Source organism: Puntigrus tetrazona, chromosome 16 (assembly GCF_018831695.1).
Source record: "Puntigrus tetrazona isolate hp1 chromosome 16, ASM1883169v1, whole genome shotgun sequence".
Classification (NCBI taxonomy): Eukaryota; Metazoa; Chordata; class Actinopteri; order Cypriniformes; family Cyprinidae; genus Puntigrus; species Puntigrus tetrazona.
In genome coordinates, this window is record NC_056714.1 from 14,969,719 (window position 1) to 14,980,961 (window position 11,243).

The following is an 11,243-nucleotide window of genomic DNA, read 5'->3' on the forward strand; positions in this document are numbered from 1 at the left end:
AAGGTCTTTGATGTTGTAAATAATTATCCATTGCATTTCATTCAGTGCGATGTCTCTTTTTGGAAATGCATTGTAACATTCATGAATAAAGTCGCATACATCTAATGTAAATAATGCAGTCCTTCACATTTCCACAGCACCAGATTTCACTCAGAAGTTATTGCAAACAAGCGGTTTGGTCGTGTTCATTGCCCTAACAGTTATTGGCTCCAAGTGGATTATGAATAAAATCATCTGATGACATTCAGCGTAAAAACATGCAAAATAAAAATGAGAAAAACACTTTCATAGCAATAATAAGTAAAAACGAAACCTTTGAAAACATTTCAAATCCCGTTCTATATTCGTCAATCGTGTCAGTCTGAGAAACACAGGGTGTATAGTACGTGACATTCAAAACATTTTTGTTTGTTATTTGTGTAGCTGCAGAGCCATATAATTACACAGACTTTACATAATGTCTTGGTTCAGTTGGCAGTGCTTTTTGTTTCAGTTTGTTTCAGTTTTTGTTTGTGACTCATAAAAACACTGCACGCCTGCTCTTTTGGGTGAGTTTCTTAAATGGCATTTCTGCGGCTCTGCGTGAAACAGCTGCCATCTAGAGGAGACCAACAGACCTCCTGATATACACCGAACTGAATTAGAATTCATTAGTTAATATCATCTCCAGTTAATCTGCTAAATCACTTCAAATTCAAATTATTAGATAAAAACTGCTTAAATATAGAACAGAACGAAACAGCAACAAAAAAACTAAGCAACAATAAAAAAGGAGCTGATGTTCACCTTCAAATAAGAATAATTTACACTGTAAAGACAACAGACTGAAAAGCATTATCTTTTATTTTTGTAGCTCATTTTGCCGTGGAAAAATGGCTAAGATGAACGTTCTTCACAGAAGATCCTGATCACTTCACAAAAATGTGAAAGACTCGAATGACAAAGAAAATGACATTCCTACATGCTAAAAACTAGATTTAACAAGTCTGTAAACTGATTGTTCTGTTTTGGCAGACATGATTTGCATCTGAAAATATGAAATTATCCAGAAACTAGAGAAACGAAACATTTATCTTTACCACAGAATATGTATTAACATTCTAAAACGTACGAAGGGGACAAAATGACTTCACCATTATTAGAACTGATAAAAAAACAAACAAATAAAAAAACAAAAACAATACAACAAAAATTAAATAGAAATATTTTCAGCTTCTATTATTTTGTGCTAGTTTGATTCCCTTGCATACCAATAAGGGTATTAATAATTATGTGAGAAAACAAACAAATTATGCTTATGTCTATATTAGATATAAGCGTCAAATATTTTCTTTTTTCCTTTTCCTGAAAATATGAATTTTCCATGTTCGAATTTACAGTAAATAAAATATCTCAAATAAATCCTCATTTAAAAATTAAACAAATGGTTAAAGGTATTAAACAACACTAAGGATGTTGTTTTCTCCTTAATCAATGCATTATTATATCTAAAAAATACACTGTAAAACAAAATGAAACAAAAATTGCTTATGTTTATCAAAAATATTTTGCATATTCCCTCATCAAGTTAAACAAAACGAACACTTTCGTTACATATAATTCACATACCCAAATAATGTTAAAAAACAAACAACTGATGATATTGTATGAACCTGATTAAGTGCCTTATTAAACACAAACGCAATATACCGGGATATGAGCAATCATGCCCCACAAGTGATGAACAGGAAGTAGTTCTTCCTCTTCCTGTGTGCTCCAGGCAGGCGGCACTCAGTCACACACTTTCCACATAAATTTGAAAGAAATTCAAGATAAAAAATTCCAGGATCTTCCAGATAATTGCAGAGTTCTGCCAGGATACTTAGGTCAATACAGCAAAAAAATAAAAATAAAAAAGATGCTTTAAATGCTGCGGTCTGGCTTTGGTTTCAATGTATTCCTTTTTTCGATGACAAAAAAAAAAAAAGACAAAAAGTTGTTGATCATTGGATATGTTAGTGAATGATCTTCCAGTCAGTAGTACAAACAGCAGGAGCTTCATCCTCCTCGTCTTTGGCTCAGTTTGTTGTACAGTAGGACAGAGGGGAGCGGGGGCTTGTAAAGGAATGTCTGACTCTTAAGGACAGATGGATTAAAAGAAAATGAACAGTAAGATAAGCTCTTTGAAGGTAGATTAGTGTCGCTCTGTTACAGAGTGAACTTTTATCAGAGCAGACAGGAGTAAGAAGCCACTGAGAGTGGACGGAGAGAGAGAGAGAGAGACTGCCAGGAAGAAAGTGAAGGGATGGAGATTACTAGCGTGACAAAAATGACAGAGCAAAGGAGTACGAGAAAGAGAGAGAGAGAGAGAGAGAGAGAGAGAGAGAGAGAGTGTGTGTGTGTGTAATCCACAGAAGTAGAACAAGCATTTACTGTAACGCTACTGGTTATGGAGGAATATCTGCCACAACAGAGCACTTGAATTTTTAAGACGACATATTAGAGAAAATAAAGCAATAAGAGGAAGATGAGGAGGAGAGAAAGACGTCCGACTGTCTTCTGGTGGACACTGCTGCTGTGTGACGGTCTCTCTGTGGCTATAATAATCATTAAAAAGAAAAAAGACATTAAGTATAATGTAAAAACATGTGCAAAGAATTTTTTTTTTATGTTTTTGCCCATTTTAACATTCAAATAGTCATTTAGCATCTTTTATGTCTCCACAAAACTACACACACACACACACACACACACACACACACACACATATATATATATATAGAACAAAATTCTTGAACAAAATTCACACACAATAAATATACACAGTACACACATCATTTCAATAAAAACTTACTGGTGAACAAAATAAATAAATAAACCATGATACAAATAAATATATATATTTTTCTAATAATAACACACACACACACTTATTTAACTATTTGTAATTAACTTACGATTTGCTATTTAAAAAAATATATAGAAATGTCAAAAAAGTCATGTATAATTATGTATGCGTGTGTGTGTGTGTAAAACAATAAATAAACACACACATACAAATTAGTATTTAACTATTTATACTGACACACACACACACTTTTTTAACCATTAATAATTAGTTACAGTAAATAACAATAGGAAGTTTGTAATTGTACGTCATATTATAAACTGCATGGCAATAAACACTAACCTTCTTGTCTTGATGATTCAGCTGTTGCTAGAGGATATTAAAAGAGGGAGAGAGAGAAAGACAGACATGTGAGGTGTAAGAACTTTTTTTTTTTTTTTTTTTTTTTTTTTTTTTTTTTTTGAAGAACTACAAACTTGGAACATCATTCTTGAGAACAAATGAGGGAAAAAACGCACATAGAGACACATTTACCATTACTCAGGCAGAAACATACTGAAAAATTACTAACGGCTGCGCAACCCCAAAATACATCCTCAATGCAAATTCTCTTAAAGGTCGCGAGCACAGAGAGATAGAAAAAAAAATGACGGTGGAAGGAGATGAAAGATTCTGCAAGAAACAAAAAAGTGGACTGGGAGAATGAACGAGAAAAAGGAGCGTGGAAAAGGAAAGATTTAGAGGGGAAAAAGGAGCAAAAGATACAAGACTGAACAGAGAAGGGCCACAAAAGCAACAAAGATAGAGTGATGGAGCGAAACACTGGAGAAGACAGAGAAAAGAAAAGACGAGAGGAGGAAGTGTGAGAAAAGCAGAGGGAGAACGAACAGGGAAGCCGAGAACCTGAAAGAAGGTCAGACGGCAAAAGGAAAGAGACGAAAAGTGGGAAGGAGGGAGGGAGTTTGTGTCTGAGTGTCACTCTCTCAACAGGGGGTCAGACTGAAAAACATAATGGAGAAAAGATGAATGGAAAGAGAGAAAGAGTGAGAGAGAGAGAGACAGAGATATGGTAGAAGTAGAGCGAGTAGACTAAACAAGAGCAGTTGCCTAATACTAGAGAGAGAGACAGTGTACAAACAAATAGCTAGTTCACACTTAAACTTTAAGAAAAGAAAAAATTCATTTTAGTGGTATTCTATAACTGTGCACTTTTAGATTTTAAAGGTTGTTAAATCAGCTTCTTGTGTTTCTCGGTTTGCTTAAAGTGGAAAACAATACCGAAACGATTCATTTCATGTAGTTCTCAAATAATCCGCTAAATACAAACTGCATGCGTAATAATTACAAAATATTAGTTTTTACCTCATTTTAGACTATAGCATCTCACACCGCAGGACGTGTCTGTTTGCCGAAAGCAACTAATTGGCCGCTCGTTAAACAAAACGAAGTGAACACATATTAGTTCAAGTTAGTTTAACCCATTATTAACACTCGACCGAACGGGGGGGGATCAGATCCTTCATTCAGGTATACCTTCTTTCGATGAGGACACCGACTTCTGGTAATATTTACCGTCAAAAAGGAATAGAGAAAATGTGTGCGGATAATTCAATAACTACAAATGAGCATCGAATGACTGATGAGTAATCAAAAATCTAACATCAAATATTGTTCGACTTCAGCATACGCAGGTCATGTACTTTTACATGAATCCGTTTAGCAGATGCTTTCATTCAAAGTGACAAATGAGGACAATAGGAATAGAATTAAATCAAAATCAACAAAAGAGCTGCTATGACGAGTCTCAGCTTCGCTCAGTACACGCAGCAGGGATTTTTAAAAAATTATAATAAAAAGAAATCAAACAGACAGAATAGAAAGGGGTTATAGGCTTTTTCTTTTTTTAATGAAAACGAGCAGTTAGAAAACAAATACTTCACCAGTCTTAAATGGTAAAGTTTTTTAAATAATAATAATAATAATAATAATATATACATAAAATGCTTTTACATTTAAATAAAGAGTGCTAGAGTTAGAGGGTCAGATAAACATGGAAGAGATGTACAATTCCTCTACATTTTCTTTTCCATTTATCTTTCCATAAATCAAATCTTGGAAAACAGGAAATTATGAACAAGGATTTAAAAGATTTACAATAATTTGAATACTAAATTAGTTAAAACGTCAAGGACATTAAATGATTCATCCGTACTTGTTATAGATTGTTGATTAATCTATAATACAATATTGATCTATAATGGTTTTCAACAAAGAAAGTTGAGATATTAAGAAATAATACAATTATTAACATTATTTTTAATACGATTAATTGAAACAAAAAAAAAATATGATATGCAAAAAGTGCATGCAATGTTTGAAATGATGAGAGGAGTCTTATTTGATTGCAGTTGTTTACATCAACATACTGAAAAAAATGTGAAAAACTTATATAATAAAATATACATTCAAATACAAAATCTGTATTAATTTACAAAGTAAATGATAAATTTAGGCATTAATGACAAAACCTTAAATCATGCATTTAAAAAAATATGATGAAATTTTATAGGATTATTACAGATATCTTATCGTCTATAATTCCCATTAAAAGGGAATATTTTTGCATGATTTTCTAAATAGAAACGTCATCCCTTAATTGAAAAAAGGGAAAAAAGAGAGAAGAGAATTACAGTCTTGAAGAAAAATATATTATTTAGACAAAAGTTTAAACCTATTTTGCTCTCTCACTAAAACGAAATGAAGTGTTTGCTTCAACAAAATGGCAGTTTTTTGTTTTCAAGTACAAAATGGCTGCAATTGCGCTTTCCTTGCATAAAACATGGCTGCCACGGTGTGATGCAGAGAACGTCTAAGTAGTGGATGCGAGAAATGGAGAGCAGACGAGAGGCAGGAAACGAAGAAGAAAAAAAGCGGGCTTCCCTGCTTCATTCATCCCTGTAATTTTACCCTTTACTTATTATTGCAAAACGAAAACGTTCGACTGACCTGCCAAAAAACGCAACTGTATTTTTCCAGTTGATATTTTCCCGAAAAATCACTCGCTTCGAGGAAAAACTACACTTGTGTTAAAGCACCGAATTAGTGTTTTTTTTTCTTCTCGCTTCGGAAAAAAACGCTCTGGTGAATGACAAAACTAACAAGGCAAGAGAGGTGAATAAAAGGGGGAGGACGAGGTATCCACCGAGGTGGGCAGCGCAAAACGGACAGAGTTCGGGGTTTTTAAAACAATTAAAAAGATTGGGAAACGGACAGAAACTGGAAAAGGAAATGGTGCGCTCACAGCAGGACCGAGCGAGTTAAAAAGAGTAGAAAAAGACAGGGATCAATTAGAGAGAAAGTAGAACTGACTGAAATGGTTTTTCACAGCGGGGGAGAGAAGGACCGGGTAAGACGCTGAATGAGGCAGAGGAGGGAAAAAAACAACAGCAGAATTAATGTTTTGACAAGTTGCCCCGAGTAAAGTGCAGGGAGCGGAGCAAAGTGAATAGGATGAAAGACGAGGGCACCCGGGAGCTGTTTTTCAACGAGACGCCGCTCAATCAAGACCGAATATTGACGACTTTTTGTTTTGGTCGCGCTTTTATAGTTTGAGCGAGAAGTCTTGCTACCGAACTCCAGGTGTAAACACCACGAAGCTTTCAATGTCTTTCTTCTCGTTCCTGCGATAGAGGGGATGGGTTTGACTGCGACACAGCTTTTGGGGATCCTTCGAGCACGAGACCGCTGCTGTTCAGGGGGAACCATTTGACTGTTACACTCCACGAATCCGTCGCGCTCTACAATGTTATTTCCTATATATCAGACTTCTGATAATTCGCATACAGCTCGGTACATCGCAAATGAATAGAAAAGCTTATTTCACAGCGTTAACCGACCTTGCAAGCAACTCGTGACTGGGTTCCCTCGGGTATTACTGATCTATTTGCAGTCCTCAGCTTGTTCTGTTTCCCACGAGCCTGGTCATTAAGGCTCAAATGACCTAGCGAAATGAGCTCGACTTAATTAAACTTTAAATACGGCTCGCTGCTGGTGCCGAGTGACTGATTTAGCTCCGGCTGTAACGTTGTTTCCGCGGCTCTGGTTCTGAGGCGAACGCTGACAGGAGCCCGAGTCCGACAAGGACTGTCAGATAAAAGACCTGCCACAGGAAGGAACCCAAATGGGTTTGCGGCACTACCAGGAGGGACAAACACCAGCTGTGCAAAACATGCCCCGGCGCAAAGTCCTATCACACACCTCTCCTTTCATTCGTCTACTCGTACACATGATGAGAGGAAAAGTGAAAAATGCTGTAGAGGTGTGCAAGAAGGTACACAGAAAAGATGGAGGGCGGCGGAAGATGCGGAGGTGTATGAATGCAAATGAGGACGATGGGAGCAGGTATTCGTTTCGAATGTCGCTTTTAGGCTTGCAGTAAAGAAAGCCTGAATAAACGATGTTTAGTTTGGCAAATAAAACGCACACAATATTTCTGAAATTAAATGATCACTGATTTTACACAATAGAGGTACAGTGGTGAAATAATTAGCCTGTCGTGCATGATGAAATGTTAATTGGACTAATAAAAAAAAAAGAAAAAGAATAAAATATTGTGAACAAATCAAAAAATAAGAGCATGGAAACCGTATGAAGTTTGCCAAGAAAAAGACATACTGTTAAAAATATAAATAAATAATAAGAGAGATACAAAACCTCTCTAAAAGATTAAGAATATATAAAATATATAAATGGAAAATATATAAATAAAAACCATTTAATTGCAATTGGTATTGTTATTATATTGGATTAAATTATACTTTATTTTATTGTATTATATAATACATTCTTACTGCACAAAAATAAATGGTGAAACAGACACATATATATATATATATATATATATATATATATATATATATATATATATATATATATATATATATATATAAACAAACAATGTATTATATAATAATACACAAGAAAATGCAAAAATGTTTTTTTACCTTGAATAAGAAGTACTGCTAGAACACTGCTAAATTACTGTTAAAAATTTATTAAATTAATAAAAAAAATTACACACACACACACACACACACACACATATATATATACACACACACACACACACACACACACATGCAGACACAAAACCTCACCAAAACAAAAAATTCAATTGTATTTTTTATTTTATGGTATTATATAATATTAGATTCAATTACTTTTCCTGTATTATTTTTACTGCACAAAAAAGTGTGCGTTTTTCCTTCATAAAGCTGACAAGAATTAATGAATACTTATTTTAACTTGTCAACCAAGCACAGCGGTCAACTAATATGCTGAAAAAAAAAATCAAATATCCAGTATAAGTATGAATATAAATTGACATTTCTATAACTATTCAGGAACATGATGCAATGGACAGATGGAATGGAATATGAGAAGAAATCCAGAAATGGACAGAGTTTGAAGAAAGTGGAAACTGAGAGAAAGTGAAGTGGATAAGACTCTGATTAGTTGTGCTCTGGTAACGACAGATCATAAAAATGAGGGAGGGGAGGAAAAGACTGAAAGAAACAGAGTGGAGGAGATTAGTGCCACTCCAGGAACAACTAAACACTAGGAGGAGAAAGAAGAAAAAGAGGGAGGGAGAAGCAGGGATGCTACAGTTTAGTCTGGATTAGTTTCGGTCAGAGAACAGAAAAAGAGGGGAAAAGATAGAGAGAAAGGGAAAGAGAGGGATAAAAGAGATAGACCATCTGAAGTGAGAGCATGAGAAGAGGAAAATGTGCAAAGACGAGGACGAAAGTTGTCATTCCACGCATTCATTAAAGCATCTAGCACGGATAAAGTAAATGTTAGTCCGACTGAATGAAGAACCTTTTCCTCCTCAAAGCAACAAAAAACTCCATCTTCCCTTATCAAACGTTGCATCCATCTCAGATCATGATGTTTCGCACACAAACATTTCGAATCAATTGCACAAGCATTTTCTGCTCCAACCGCAAACTAGAAACAGGAGATTTCTCCCCGAGGGTTGCACAACACATCTCCTTAAAGGCTTCAAGAATTTGATTTCACAACAGAAAGTTTGTTTGATTTACTTTATGTGGAACCAATGCGACGGTTGCTCACTTTTCCAACTACGAACAAGCAACTTAGATATTTAAATACAGCGCTATTGATCTCCAGTCAAACGCTAGCCCGTGATGAACGTAAAACATTTTCACAGCTGAGTAAGTACAAATGGTGTCATGAAAAGTTAGAGAGCGCGAGAGGCCAGAAGGCAGTTCTGGGGCCGGGACAGGATTTGGATATTGGGTTGGACAGCTTCAGAGTTGGTGTGCGTGTCTGTGCATGTGTGTGAAAAGCAGGAGGTGGAATTGGGTCGGACGGCTTACGGACTGGACTGCCATTCCCACTCTTACTGGGCAGCATTCCCTGCTGATCCCGCATCAGCCAAGCCGAGCGGAAGGTCAACATAACTGCAGGGGTCTGAGAGCCAGCCTCGCTTCACGCACAGGACGCGCACACACGCACGCACACACACACACACACACACACACACACACACACACACACACGCACACACACACACACACACACACACACACACACACACACACACACACACACACACACACACACACACACACACACACACACACACACACACACACACACACACACACACACACAGACAAGCAGACACACATCATGCTATAGCAAAAGGAAAAAGAGAAAGAAATGGAAAATGGAAATATGTACAAATAATTTCAATAAATTTGAATAAAATCAGTTAACAAAAGATACTAATAAATTGAATTTCATAGTTATACTTACAGTCTACAATAATATACATACAATTGGCCAAACAAATGAATATTTATAATGGTTATATATATATATATATATATATATATATATATATATATATATATATATATATATATATATATATATATATATATATATAAACATATGAACACGCACAAACACAGTAGGCAACATTTGTGGATCAAAAAACATTCATTGAAGTTAAAGACAAGAACGCATTTTGTTTTAGGTTTTAGAAAAACTTAAACTTAAACTGAAATAAATGTAAGTACATTTAAAAATCATGTGCCTATACATACAGTATTCTTCAATAATGATCTACTTAAATATGAAAATATTACAAATGTATACAAAACACGCAGCATATTTAAATTATAATAAGCTTAATTATAATAACATTTTACAAAAAACCCTTTTTAAATAATATCAACAAAAACATATTTATTTTTACATATATATTCAAAATACAATAAATGTTATTTTGTTGCTATATTATTTATCTAAATACACGAGTTTCAAAACAAATATATTATGAAAAGTTTAAATTTAGATAATAACAATCCTATTATATTATAATCATTTATAATAATAATAATAATAATACATTTCATAATAATAATAATAATAAATATGTTTTTGTTTGTATATATATATATATATATATATATATATATATATATATATAATAACCTAAATAAATATAATATAATATAAATATAATATCCTATATAAAAACCTAAACAAAAACATTATTAATAAGAAATGTATTATTATTATTATAAATAATTATAATAGGACTGTTATTATCTAAATTTAAACACTTTCATAAAAAACACATGTACACACACACACACACACAATTTCATATATAACAAATAAAAATTCTAAATTTTAATATGTTCATTATAATATAAATGTGTTATCACATTTATATTAGCAATAGTAGTATTCAGTGGATGTAAAACCTGGATTTTGTTGCTATATTATTTATCTAAAAAAACATGCAAATTTAAAAAAGAAATTCATTAATTTATATTTAAATGTGTTATAGTTGTTTATAGTGTGTGTGTGTGTATTTTATACTATATTTTATATACATTCTCCTTTGAAAATAAATGTTGCTTTCCACGTACAGCAACGTAAGGCAGCTTCTTAACCAAAACAAGTATGCTGCTTTCCGTACAATTCGTTAAGCTATTTTAATCTGCATTTTAACCATCGAGTCAAAAGGAAAAAAAAGAAGAAAAGGATGAAAAATAGAATGATGAACCAGAGAAAGGCTGAAAGCATTAGCGGAAGAGGGGGGAAATGGGAAGATGAGGACAGATCTGCAGAAGGTAGGCAGAGAGGATTGCGTGCAGAGAGAGGGGCATGTCTGATTGCGTGAGAGGGGGTGTGTGGGGGGGTGACATGCTTTTTTCCCAAGGAAATAGTGTGGACAAAAAAAAAAAAAAAAAAAGAGAGCGAGGACTGTACTTACTCGGCGGACAACACACAGTGACTCGTAGTTTCATACACGGGAGGGGGGGTGCGTCGTCTGTGGACAGCGCTGCAAAGAAAGAGAGAAAGTAAAACAGGAGAC

At 34.4% G+C, this 11,243-nt stretch overlaps 1 protein-coding gene across 1 annotated transcript in view; it reads right to left on the reverse strand.

The window, feature by feature from the left end:
- Positions 1–822: 822 nt before the first annotated feature.
- Positions 823–11,243, reverse strand: part of si:dkey-246i14.3 (ephrin A4) — a 44,922-nt gene continuing 34,501 nt past the window's right edge. The window contains exons 3-5 of the mRNA XM_043261164.1: positions 11,142–11,210; positions 3,170–3,196; positions 823–2,576 (exon numbers count right to left, since the gene is read on the reverse strand). Of these exons, the coding sequence (XP_043117099.1) occupies positions 2,479–2,576; positions 3,170–3,196; positions 11,142–11,210 (194 nt within the window). The 3' untranslated portion in view covers positions 823–2,478. The remainder of the gene's footprint in view (positions 2,577–3,169; positions 3,197–11,141; positions 11,211–11,243) is intronic.